At 39.7% G+C, this 13,598-nt stretch overlaps 1 protein-coding gene across 2 annotated transcripts in view; it reads right to left on the reverse strand.

The window, feature by feature from the left end:
* LNX2 (ligand of numb-protein X 2) overlaps nt 1-13,598 on the reverse strand; it is a 93,030-nt gene that overhangs the window by 18,373 nt on the left and 61,059 nt on the right. For both annotated transcript variants that reach the window (XM_055426334.2, XM_055426332.2), the window contains 4 exons: nt 12,936-13,304; nt 10,491-10,631; nt 6,639-6,816; nt 201-432 (listed from right to left, as the gene is read on the reverse strand). In XM_055426334.2, the coding sequence (XP_055282309.1) occupies nt 201-432; nt 6,639-6,816; nt 10,491-10,631; nt 12,936-13,304 (920 nt within the window). The remainder of the gene's footprint in view (nt 1-200; nt 433-6,638; nt 6,817-10,490; nt 10,632-12,935; nt 13,305-13,598) is intronic.

Consider the following 13,598-nt stretch of genomic DNA (forward strand, 5'->3'; position numbering starts at 1 on the left):
TGTGTCCAACTCTGTGTGACCCCATACATGGCATCCCACCAGGCTCCTCTGTCCACAGGAGTCTCTAGACAAGAACACTGGAGTGGGTTGTTACTTTTATCTAACTAAAGACTCTTTCCTTCCTCATTAACTTACTGTGCTACACCCTGATAAAGGCTGTAATGACAATTTTCCATAAAACAACAGAAAAGCCTCAGCACCTGGGCAGCCCGAGCCACATGACCCACGACGGGGACCAGCTGGCGTCGTACTCATTCTCGCTGACAGCGCTGAGTGGCTCGTCTGGGCCCTGGGCAGCCTCCTCCACCACCTGTACCTCCAGCGCTTTCAGGGCCACTGTGGGGGATGTGGCACTGGCCTTCAGCATAGCCACAGCCTCACTGTGGCTTAAATTGGTCAAATCAATGCCATTGATGTTCAACAAGATGTCACCTGTTCAAATGAAGAAACAAGGAAAATGAGTTACCAAGTGGTTACTTCCCTATGAATCCTGTTATCTGTAAACTAATCAACAAAGGTTAGGTCCAAAATCTCCGATGAGTTAAGAGACCATTTTTCTCTTCTTTATAATTCTAGAATACTGAGGGAAAATCCAGTTCACAGAGAACACTCCCAAACAATTCAAAAAAAATTTTAAATGTAGTAATATACAGGAAAAGTTGTGGCTGTGGGATTCAGTTGGGTTCACATTGTCAGCGCTGGTGTAACAGCGGAAGGGCCCTGGACACTGTCATTTCTCTATCTACAGTTCCTTCCAATTAAGAAAATTATTTGATCTTTTGTCCTTAGAAATGGATTTTTAATACATTCTTGTTTATATTTATACAGTTTTATACATCTAGACAGCTCTACATAGCTCATGCAGTGAAAACTTATCAGAGTATGTAGAGAGGGTATCCTTGGGCCAACACAAATGAAATTCATGATTTGAACATGTCTTGCTTGAGGAAGAAAAACAGTGTCTGTTGCTATGCTGAGTAATATAATTAAAAAGAGCAATGAAGCTTATATAAAAGGTCAGGAAGGAAAGGATTCGTTTTAAAAGAAGCACAAACATTTGTACTAAGAAAGTCCACAGAAATCCTCTCCCAATTCATTTTTCAGATTATTAAAGCAAAACATTCTCTTTGTAGAAACTTATAAATATATAAACAAAATTACCTCAAATTCCACAACAGAATGAATAACTTTAAGAAAACAGCCTTATAAAGATATAATTAATATACCATTCAATTAAAGTCTGTAATTTTATGGTTTTATAGTCAGAGATGTACAACCATCACATGTCATTTTTAGAACATTTTTATTACCATCTCCAAAACCCCGTACCACTAGTCTTAAATAACTACTAATCTATTTTCTATTTCTAAAGATAGATATATAGACATATAGATATAATTTGGATATTTCATATATATGGAATCATGTAGTCTTTTGTGACTGGCTTCTTTTAATTAGCATGTTTCCAAGATTCATTTCTACTATATAATAGAACGTGGGAATACATCATTCTTTTTTATGGCTAATTAATATTCCATTGTATGGATGAATCACATTCTCTTCATCCATTCACCAGTAAATGGATATCTGGGATGTTTTTACTCTTTGGCTATTATGGAAAGTACTGCTATAAACCTTCATGTACAAGTTTTTTGTGAACATATGTTTTCATTTTTCTAGGAATGGAATTGCTGGGTCATATGATAACTGTTTAACTTTTGAAAGAACAGATAAACTGTTTTACAAAACAATCATGCCATTCTGTATTCTTGCTGGCAAATTATAAGTCAGTTTCTTTACATCCTTGCCAATGTTTGTTATTGTCTTTTTAAACTATATTCATCCTAGTGATGAATTTGCATTTCCCTAATAACTAGTGTCACTGAGCATCTTTTCAAGTGATTATTGGCCATTTGTGTATCTTCTTGGGAGTAATGACTATTCAGATCCTTTACCCATTTTAATAGTGGTTTCTCTCTTATTATTGAGTTATAAGGGTTCTATAAGTACTCTAGATATAAGCCCTTCATCAGATACATGATTTATAGATATTTTCTCCTATTCTGTGGGTTGTTTTTTCACTTTAATGATGTATCCTTTGCAGCACAAAAATCTGTGATTTTGATAAAGTTCAGTTTACTGTTTTAGATTTTTAGTTGATTTACAATGTCATGTTAGTTTCAGGTGTACAGCAGTGATTCAGTTTTATATACATATATATACATAAATACATAGATCTTGAGCATCTTTTCACATGCCTTTTGGCCACCTAATGTCTTCTTTGGAGAAATATCTGTTTAGATCGTCTGCCTGTTTTTTGATTGTTTTGTTTTTGATATCTTAGCTGTTTGCATATTTTGGAGATTAACCCCTTGTTGGCTGCAACGTTTGCAAATATTTCCTCCCATTCTATAGGTAGTCTGTTTCATTTATGATCTCCTTTGCTGTGCAAATCTTAAGTTTAATTAGATCTCATCTCAATTGTTTTTTATTACCAGGAGATGGATCCAGACATTGCTTCAGTTTTCATCAGTATTCTGCCTATGTTTTTCTCTAGAAGTTTTATAGTATCCAGTCTTACATTTAGTCTCTAACTCATTTTGAGTTTATTTCTATATATGGTGTTAGAGAATGTTCTCAATTCATTCTTTTACATGTAGCCGTCCAGTTTTCCAAGCACCATTTACTGATGAGACTGTCTTTTCTCCAGTGTATATTTTCCCCTCCTTTGTAACTGACTATAGGTATGTAAGTAATTGACTATAGCACTTATTTCTGAGCTGTCCTGTTTCATTGATCTATATTTCTCTTCTGTGCCAGTGTCATACTGTTTTGATTACTGTACCTTCGTAGTATAGTCTGAGGTCAGGGAGCCTGATTCCTCCAGCTCTGCTTTTCTTTCTCGAGGTTGCTTTAGCTATTCCAGATATTTTGGGTTTCCAAATTTTTACAGTTTTTGTTCTAGTTCTGTGAAAAATGCCATTGGTAATCTGATAGGAATTGCACTGAATCTGAAAATAAATAAACTCTGACAATATTGATTCTTCCAACCAAAGAACATGGTATCCATCTCTCCATGTGTCTCACCTTTGATTTCTGCCATCAGCATGTTATAGCTTTTAGAGTACAGGTTTTTTGCCTCCCTGAACAGTGAAAGTGTTATTCACTCAGTCGTGTCTGACTCTTTGTGATCCCACGGACTGCAGTGTGCCAGTCTTCTCTGTCCATGGGATTTCCCAAGCAAGAATACTGGAGTGGGTTGCCACTTCCTTCTCCAGGGATTGAACCCTGGCCTCCTGCATTGCAGGAAGATTCTTTACTGTCTGAGCCACCAGGGAAACTCCTTAGGTAGGTTTATTCTTGGGTATTTTATTCTTTTTGATGTGATGGTAAATGGGATTGTTCCCTCTCTTTTTTTGTCTTTCATTGTTAGTGTATAGAATTGCAACAGATTTCTATGCACTAATTTTGTATCCTGCTACTTTACTGAATTCACTGAAAACTACTCCAGTAGTTTTCTGGTAGCATGTTTAGGACTTTCTTTTTTTACTTATTGTATTGGTTTTGCCATACATTGACATGAACCTGCCCTGGGTGTACATGTGTTCCCCATCTTGAACCCCCCTCCCACCTCCATCCTCCCTCCCCATCCCATCCCTCTGGTTCATCCCAGTGCACCAGCCCCAAGCATCCTGTATCATGCATTGAACCTGGACTGGTGATTTGTTTCACATATGATAATATACATGTTTCAATGCCATTCTCCCAAATCATCCCACCCTCGCCCTCTCCCACAGAGTCCAAAAGACTGTTCTATACATCTGTATCTCTTTTGCTGTCTCAGATACAGGGTTATCATTATCATCTTTCTAAATTCCATATATATGCGTTAGTATACTCTATTGTTGTTTTTCTTTCTGGCTTCTTCACTGTGTATAATAGGCTCCAGTTTCATTCACCTCATTAGAACCAATTCAAATGTATTCTTTTTAATTAGAACTGATTCAAATGTATTCTTTTTAATTGCTGAGTAATACTCCATTGTGTATATGTGGGGGCGGGAGGAGAAGGGGACGACAGAGAATGAGATGGCTGGATGGCATCACCGACTCTGTGGACATGAGTTTGAGTGTACTCCAGGAGTTGGTGATGGACAGGGAGGCCTGGCGTGCTGTGATTCATGGGGTCGCAGAGAGTCGGACACGACTGAGCGACTGAACTGACTGACTGACTGACCACATGTTTCTTATCCATTCATCGGCAGATGGACATCTAGGTTGTTTCCATGTCCTGGCTATTATAAACAGTGCTGCGATGAACATTGGAGTACATGTGTCTGTTTCCATTCTGGTTTCCTCAGTGTGTATACCCAGTGGTGGGACTGCTGGATCGTATGGCAGTTCTATCTCCAATTAAGGAATCTCCACACAGTTCTCCATAGTGGTTGTTACTAGTTTGCATTCCCACCAACACTGTAAGAGGGTTCCCTTTTCTCCACACCCTCTCCAGCATTTATTGCTTGTAGACTTTTGGATAGGACTTTCTAAATATGTCATCTGCAAAGAGTGACAGTTTTACTTCTTTTCCAATTTAGAGTCCTTCTCTCAGGCTGTTGTAGTTTGGACTTTCAAAACTATATTCAATAAAAATGGTAAGAGTGGACAATCATGTCTTGTTCCTAATTTTAGACAGAATGCTTCCAGCTTTTCACCATTGAATCTGTTAGCTCTGGGTCTGTCACATATGGTCTTTATTATGTTAAGGTAAGTTCCCTCTATGCAGATTTTCTGGAAAGTTTTTTAATCATAAATGGATGCTGAATTTTGGCAAAAGTTTGTTCTACGTTTACTGAGATGATCATATAGCTTTTATCCTTCAATTTGTTAATGTGTATCACCCTGATTGATTTGTGGATATTGAAAAATCCTTGTACCCCTGGGATAAATCTCACTTGGTCATGGCATATGATCCTTTAAATGTATTGTTGGGTTCAGTTTGCTAGTATTTTGTTGAGGACTTTTGAGTCTATGTTCATTAGTGATACTGGCCTATTTTTATTTTTGTGTGGTATTTTTGTCTGGTTTTGGTATCAGGGTGACAGTGGCTACACAGAATGAGTTTGGGAGTGTTTCTTCCTCTACAGTTTTTCTGTAATAGTTTCTGAAGAACAGGTGCTAACTCTTGTCTAAATGTTTGACAAGATTCTCCTATGAAGTCACTTGGTAATAGACTTTTATTTATTGGGAGTTTTTTTTCTGACATTCAATTTCAGTACCTATAATCAGTCTGTTCATATTTTCTATATCATCCTGGTTCAGTCTTAGGAAATTGTACTTAAGAATGTGTCCATTTCTCCTAGGTTGTCCATCTTATTGGCTTATAGCTTCTAGTGTAGTCTCTACAGTCCTTTGTATTTGTATATCTGTGGTGTTGGCTGTTAACGTCTTTCTCATTTCTAATTCTACTGATTTAGGCCCTCTCCATTTTTTCCTGCTGAGCCTAGAAAAAAGTTTATCAATTTTGTTCATATTTTCAAAGAACAAGCTTTTAGTTTCATTGATCTTTTCTATTGTTTTTGTTTTTACTGCTTGTGTTTTTCGTGTCATATCTAAGATAACCATTGATTAACCTATTGCTTAATCAAAGCCATGAGGGTTTACATTTGGTTTTCTTCTAAAAGTTTTACTTCTTACATTTAGGTCTTGGATCAGTTAATTTTTATATACGGTATAAGGTAGGGCTCCAACTTCACTTTTGGAAAACAGCTTTTAAGACTCACTTTTCCATATGAAATGAACCAAATATATTGAGAATGCTATTTTTACAACTACCACCCCCCCATACAAATTATATAGTACTGACTGTTGTTGAGTTGCTAAGTCATGTTGAAATCTTGTGACCCCCATAGGCTCCTTCTGTCTATGGGATTTCCCAGGCAAGAATACTGGAGTGGGTTGCCATTTCCTTCTTTAGTAATATTGATGGGGGTTGTGAAATTGTGAATGAATTAATCCCTAAAACGACTACCTTTTTATTAATTTATCTTCTGCTCCACCTCTTCTGTGAGCTTCCTCCCACTCAGACACTTTAACAGTCAGCAAGTGTATTTCTCCTGGCAGTTAGTAAAATCAAGAGAGATGATCTTTCCAAGTATCTAGTCTGCCATAATGCTTGGAACATAAATCTCTTAGAGGATCTTTTCCAACATAAAGTAACCCAACAGTCTGGGTAACTGTTAGAAAGTAATAGAACCATTATTAAGCTCCAGCAATTTCCCTTTACATTAGGAATTTTTCTAACCTTATAGAGGCTTTATGCTTCCATATGTAAAGCAGTGGTCCCCAGTCTTTCTGGCACCAGAGACCAGTTTCACACAAGAGTTTTTCCACTGGGACTGGGGGCAGGGGATGGTTTGGGATGATTCAAGCACATTACATTTATTATGCACTTTATTTCTATTATTACATCAGTTTCATCTCAGATCATCAGGCATTAGATCCCAGAGGCCAGGGATTCTTGATGCAAGGGATATTTTAAGAAGCCATGCTTAATAGGAAACTTTGTTAGATATTCTTTATTTGTAAGAATGCGAGCTGAATTTGAGAGATGTGGTGAAACTATCCAAGCCCCTAGCTTACCTCTCTTGATTCTGCCATCACGTGCAAGGCAGCCATGAGGTGGCACACTGGTCACAAAGATGGGCAGTTCCCCACTCTTACTTCCTCGGCCTCCAGCTACTGTCATCCCAAGGGACTCATGTGGTTCTTTCTTTATAGTAATGTGTTTTTCTTGGCATGTAACACACTGGGCAAGATCCTAAATGTGAGAGGAAAAAATTATTGGATAATGAATAATGTATATAGGCAAAGTAAAGACAGCTGAAGTAAAAACTTACGTGGCAATTACAAAGGCATTTAAAAATAATCGCTATAGAATTGAAAGTAATACATAGTTCTTCACAGGCACAGGAACCCTGTGGATCACAATGGCAAACTCTGGACTACTGTCTCTTCACATGACTGTACATGGGACTGAAACACTCAGGGCTGCTGACACAGGAAAGACCAAGTAAAACAAACTCGTCATTTGTATATAGTTACCATGAGCTCCCAGGTCAGATCAATCTACAAAAGTAAATAATGCACTTTAATTTTAAGATCCTGAAGAGAAGCCAATTTTACTTCCATTTTTCTCTTATATTCTTTGAGAGAAAAGTTGACAGTAGTATTAAAGTGTGGATTTTACTAACTGCCAAAAACAAAAAAGCTACATACTTATCTTCTGATTCTGACTAACAAAGGTTATCAGAGCACTCAGTCATAAAGCAGATGCAAATCTACCTTCAATCCTTTTATGAAAAGCTAAAAGGATATAAAATAATTGAATTTTTGAAGTTAATGACAGGGAAATAAATCCCCAACGAACTATATTCTCAAGGAAAAGCTATTTTTATTGACATCTGTTACTGTTACTCATTACTGAGATACTCTTGATAACCAGTTTTCTTTTGAAAATAGAATTCAATAAAATCAAGGTCAATACTGAAGGCTTACTATGTGCAAAGCTCATGGCTTTTATGCATTATTTTTTTGAGTTTACTTGTTTGCGGCTGTGCTGGGTCCTCACTGCCTCACAGGCTTTTCTTTAGTTGTGGCCAGTGGGGGCTACTCTTCACTGAGGCGCAGGAGCGTCTCATTGTGGTGGTTTCTCTCTTTGCAGAGCACAGGCCCTAGAGCACAGGCTCAACGGTTGTGGCGCACAGGCTTAGTGGCACATGGGATCTTCTCAGATCAGGGAGCAAACCCGTGTCTCCTGCATTAGCAGGCGGATTCTTTACCACTGAGCCACCAGGGAAGCGCTATATACATTATTTAATTTAATCATCACTGTGGTCTTCAAAGTAAGTGTACTATTGCCCCCCACCCCCCTTTAATGGATGAGGAAACAGCTCAGCTCTTGTAACTTGTCCCAAATCATACAGCTCTTTAAGTCCCTGCACAGGGATTTGAGCAGATGTAAATATATGAACATGTACACATAGTATGATGCACTCCGTATACATATATTTGTGTGCACCCACACCACACCACTACTAACCCACAGGGAAAGGTAATGTCAGAAGGTTTCCAACATTTATCAACTATGAGAAAATGCAGCTAAGAATTAACATTATTAACAATATCAACAATAGAAATATGAGTTTATGGTTACAGAATTGTAGCATTCCTTTAATGACATGATTTGAAAGCACTGACATACCTATCTGTTAATCCAGCCCCTGAAACTGCAGGGCCATCTCCCTTTCTCTGATCCTAGAACACATATAACTCTTGAAATTTTATTTAAGGGAGCTACTTGCAAGAACTGCCTAGCACTCCTAGAAAATGTTATGACCTAGTAGAAAACTTGGAAATGTTTTAAGCCTGTTTAAAGGTATGAAATCTTAGTATCCTTCAAAAATGGACAAAACCCACTTTATTAAGACAACTCCTGTAAATTCAGTAGTCTTGAGTATATTTACAAGCAATTTTGGCTTTCAGGTATTTAATCAATTAAAGATGGTTGTTTTATTTGTCCAGAGGGGTCAGATATACAATTTCTCCTTGGGAAGAGAATCAAACCAAACTTTAAAGATTATACTCAGTATACTTCAATTAAAGTACTAAATCATACAAATGTTTATCTAAGCAGCTACTTAGAGGCCTAGTAGCAGGCTCATGTATGCTGTGATTTTTACAATGATTATAATCATCTGAACGGGGTTTTTTGGGTGAATTTGTGTTTGTTTTCCCTAGGAGACCCTTTTTCCAAATCAGGATTTTATACAACAAATGCAGTATTTTAGTAGTAAATAGCTAACACTTAAAAGTATATTTCATGTGGTTGTTCTAACCAATCAGATTTGCAGAGTATACAGTAATGCTAAACTTATTCTATTTAAAATGTTGTTATGTAAGTTCAGTTCAGTTGCTCAGTCATGTCTCTTTGCGACCCCATGGACCATAGCACGCCAGGCCTCCCTGTCCATCACTAACTCCCAGAGTTTACTCAAACTCTTGTCCATTGAGTCAGTGATGCCATCCATCTCATCCTCTGTCATCCCCTTCTCCACCCGCCTTCAATTTTTCTCAGCATCAGGGTCTTTTCAAATGTGTCTGTCAGTTGTCATATAACATTAAAAACAGCAAGAGTTAGCAGGAGAGTTAAGAGAAAAAAAATATTTGCCCCAAATAGGTTTTCTATATGAATGTTGGAATGACCAAGTACAGTTTTTTAAAAGTGTCTAAAAATTATGTACAGACACTCATATCTCAAATTACCGTGAAACTCGATGTAAAATTCAAAAATAGATTCAGTAATCTATTTTTGCCTTATGATTCTTTAGGAATATATATTATATGCATAAAGCAAGGATGAGCCATATGAAACAACTATTTGAAATTCCTATTAAAAACAGTAAGTCCTTTTTCATGGTCATCATCATGAAGGTGAAATTACAGGTTTCCTTCATATACTTCAATTTCAGTTCAGAAATGAGAACAAGTCTGTGGGTACAATTTCTTACAAGTATTAACTAAACCAGAAAACAGTGACAAGTCTGTACCTAGGCTAGGAAACCAGATACCCCTGACAGGCCAAAAATTCTTCTGCTGTTAAGGGGTGCTTTTCTCAGGGTCCCTGTGACATTCCGAAGGTAAGTATTCTCTCAAATACTCTCCTTACACTAAGAAGTCATTTGAACACACAGGGAACTTCCTGTGGTTTTAAGCAGACCAACAGATGTTTTTGTTTAGTAAAGAAATTTAATTTTACTCAAAGAGATTGACTGTGGAAGCTCATTTAGCAAGAAGGAACTACAAACCCTCTTGTAAATTTATGCAACTTAAGTGAGACAGTATCAAAATTCTCAGCACAAGACCCTGGAATATGTTACAAAACCAGTGAAATACTTAAGAAGCAGGGATAAAACATACAGGAATTTTAAAAGATTTAGGGTAGTCTTCCTATTCTAGAATAGTCTTCCTATTCTAGAAGATAAAATCATATGCTGTACATGTAGCTGTCAAAATTTATAAGTTATGTGTTTAATATTCACATGTCTAATTCTGTCTTACCAGAATGTTGGACTGAACTGAACCTACAATTGCTAAGTACAGGCTGTCAATCATTGTCTTCATTATGCCTTTTCAATTATGTAAACTGTACATTTAAATGAGCAAGTTAAGTCCCACTTTCAAACAGAACTAAACAAATCAAAGATTCTTCTGGACAATTACTTCTCATTAATCACCTGGCAGGAGGCCTTCCCCACCAAGAAACTACCGACTGAGGGACTGAGACAGGCACTCTCCAGGTGGCAGGATGCACACACTGCACAAACACTCCTGTGCGCCTCTCCAGGAGTGAACGGCCCTCAGTAAAGTCTCACCAGCTTGTAATGACTTATCCTCGGAGGGTGGATGAATTCAGAACCATGAGCAGGTGCTCACCTTATGCGAACTGGGTCTGTTGTAAGGCAGCATCTGTGCGTGGTGCTGGCTGCTGCTCTGAGTTCCTGCCTCTCGGACGGTGCTTCCAGGCTGGGGTTTCCCTGGTCTGGCAATTGTTAAACTCACCCTCTCCCCGCTGGCCTGGAGGAAATACAGACACAGCCGCCAGTCATTACCAATGTTTCTCATTTCACAGAGCACGGGTACTTCCCATCACTGCGCCAGCGCCTTGCCTGGGGGGGCTGCAAGTGCCTGGTGGTAGGAGGAAAGGCAGCTGGTCTTGTGAGCTTGTGGTTCAAGGTGTCTGCCACTGAATACACACACAGCTCGTGGACAGACCTTCCCCTGACCCCCCTCCCCAACAACCCAGGCAGAGCAGTCCACCTCCTCAAGGAGGTGATCTTCCTCCCCAGGACTTCTTGAAGAGTTCACTTCAGTTGCTCAGTCATGTCCGACTCTTTGCGACTTTCTTTTAAAATGAAAACAAAACATGCAAGTCTGTCAACAGGAGATGACTGAGTCAATCAGATGGTGAAGATCAGGACATGGTTCTACACTCACTTTCATAGTTAAGATGTTCACAACATACTGCAGACACAAAGCTGAGAATTCAGAACTTACAAGGTAAATGCATGTGTTATATAAATGTGTGTCTATCTGTGGACATTACAGACTCAGGAGTTTGTAAGGATGTTCTCCAAACAATGTTGACATCGCTTGCCGTGTTTAGTGCAAATTCAATTTTAACATATTTTCAATATTTTATCTTCGGTATTTTATTTCCATTTTAGACATAGAATCTGTTATTTTTACAATCCTCAATAAGATTATTGAAAGTGAAAGTTGCTCAGTGGTGTCTGACTCTTTGTGACCACACGAACTGTAGCCTCCCAGGCTCCTCTGTCCATGGAATTCTCCAGGGGATCTTGCCAACCCAGGGATCAAACGCATTCATTTTTCTCAAAAAGAAACTTAAATTGAGCAACCTGAGTTTTCTATGCCTTCGGGAAAAAATCACAACACAAAATATAACTATTTAACTATTTGAATTATAAAAATCCAAATAAATTACTGATGAAAAATTTTAAGTGTGTTTCTACTTGTGTATATTTTCCACATTTTGGTTAGAAATTTAGAACACTGCCTGAGACACAGTCAATATATATTGCTCTCTTCCTGAACTGACTTCTCACTTCAAAAAGCCCATCCAACTCACTCATTTCCTTTAACAAATTCCCAAACTGGGTTAACTGCCCCCCCATAAGATAAACTGTTCTCAGGAATGCAGCAGCTGATGCGACCCACAGGTAAAGACCCTGGTGCCCTGAGTGCTACCTCTGATGTGAGGGAATGTCAAGGCATTCGATTTCTTTAAGCTTGAAGTCTATGAAATAAGACCAATGCCTGAACCTCCTCTCAATTCAGTATGGCTATGAGTGTGTTTCCTGAAGGCTGCTGCTGCTGCTGCTGCTGCTAAGTCACTTCAGTCGTGTCCGACTCTGTGTGACCCCATAGACAGAAGCCCACCAGGCTCCCCCATCCCTGGGATTCTCCAGGCAAGAACACTGGAGTTGGTTGCCATTTCCTTCTCCAATGTGTGAAAGTGAAAAGTGAAAGTGAAGTTGCTCAGTCGTGTCCAACCCTTAGTGACCACCAAAAAGTGAAAAAAAAAAAGGGAGTAGGTTAAAGGGAGAGTGAAACCTGGGTTTTCTTAGTCTTAAAACCTCACTGTTATTTGATTCTATATACATATTTCAAGACTATCAACCTACCTTATTTCAGATATTCAATTAACAGATGCTTGGTTTCCACTGTAATATGTGTTGTGACTGCTTAAAAAAAACCCTTTTGCTTTACCTTCCTGTAAGGCTGTGGGAAGCCCCCCCTCTCCCCACTCCCCCTTAGATGCCATGGCATCCTAGAACCTAAAGGTCTTCTCTGGTTTTTAGCTCATCTGTTTTGATGCTGTTACTGAAAACACATTTCTTTTCTCTAATAATGACAACCTACTTCCAGGGAATATTATATTTAAAAAAAAAAAAGCACTACAGAGATACTCTGAATAGTAAGTTACCTTCCCATATTTTTATGGACTGAGAAGTGCAGGGGCGCGGAGAGACCAGGTGAGTCGCACCCTGGGTGACTACAGCCCCTGGGGTCTTGCAACTCCCACAAGTCCACATGTGAAGTGTGGACACCACCACTGGCCACGTGACACCAAAGGGCCTTAGAAACAGCCCACCTGGAGGGTCACAGGGGTGCAGATCAGCTGGGAAGAGGCAGGACTAGTGTGCATTAGACAGTGTGGAAGAATTCAGGTGGCCCAGCTGAATGGTGAGGTGACATTGCACCACCCCGGACCGATAGCTATTCCCTGCTGGTGAGAAGGCGCATTGAGTTCCGAGGAGAGACTGGGCAAACGCAGTGTGCGCGGGCGGGGCTCACCTGGATGATCTGGGCGGCCAGCTCGGGCGTCCCGTGCTTCAGGTCGTGGCCATTGATAGCCAGTACCCGGTCGTTGCTGCTCAGCCGGCCATCCTGGGCCGCCAGACCCCCTTCCAACAGGTCAAGGATGAAGACGCCTGGCTCGTCAGTTCTGCGCACGAGTTTGATGCCGAGCTGCTCAGCAGAGTCCCGCTTGTGCAGCACCACTGGGAAGACCTCCTCCCGGGGTGAGCCGCCCTCAGGGTGGCCGTGCACGCGGCTCCCGAAGCGCCTCTCGCGAAGCACGGTGAGCTGCAGAGTGCTGCAGGGCTGCGACAGCACGGCCCGGGCGTAGTTGTGTGACACGCTGCTGATGTTGTAGTTGTTGACCTGGAAAGAAAGCATTAGGACAACTCTTATTTTCCCAAGTTGTGGAAATGTTTAACATATCTAAAGGAGACCAACCTTGTGAAAAACATATACAGTCATTATTTACAAAGAACGTTTTACAAAGACATTCTGAAAGACAGACTTCCTAAAATTAACTTAAACTGAAGAGACTGGTAGTTCAGATCACAGCCTTTAATGACAGCTGGGTAAACCTGTGGTGGATTTCAGAGCTTGTGCGAGTGTCTCATGTGTACAATGTGTTTACCACTATCCACTCCACCGAGTCAGGATGAG

This window comes from Moschus berezovskii, chromosome 13, assembly GCF_049115385.1.
Source record: "Moschus berezovskii isolate FMDL1 chromosome 13, NW_MosBer_1.0, whole genome shotgun sequence".
In the NCBI taxonomy this organism is placed as follows: domain Eukaryota; kingdom Metazoa; phylum Chordata; class Mammalia; order Artiodactyla; family Moschidae; genus Moschus; species Moschus berezovskii.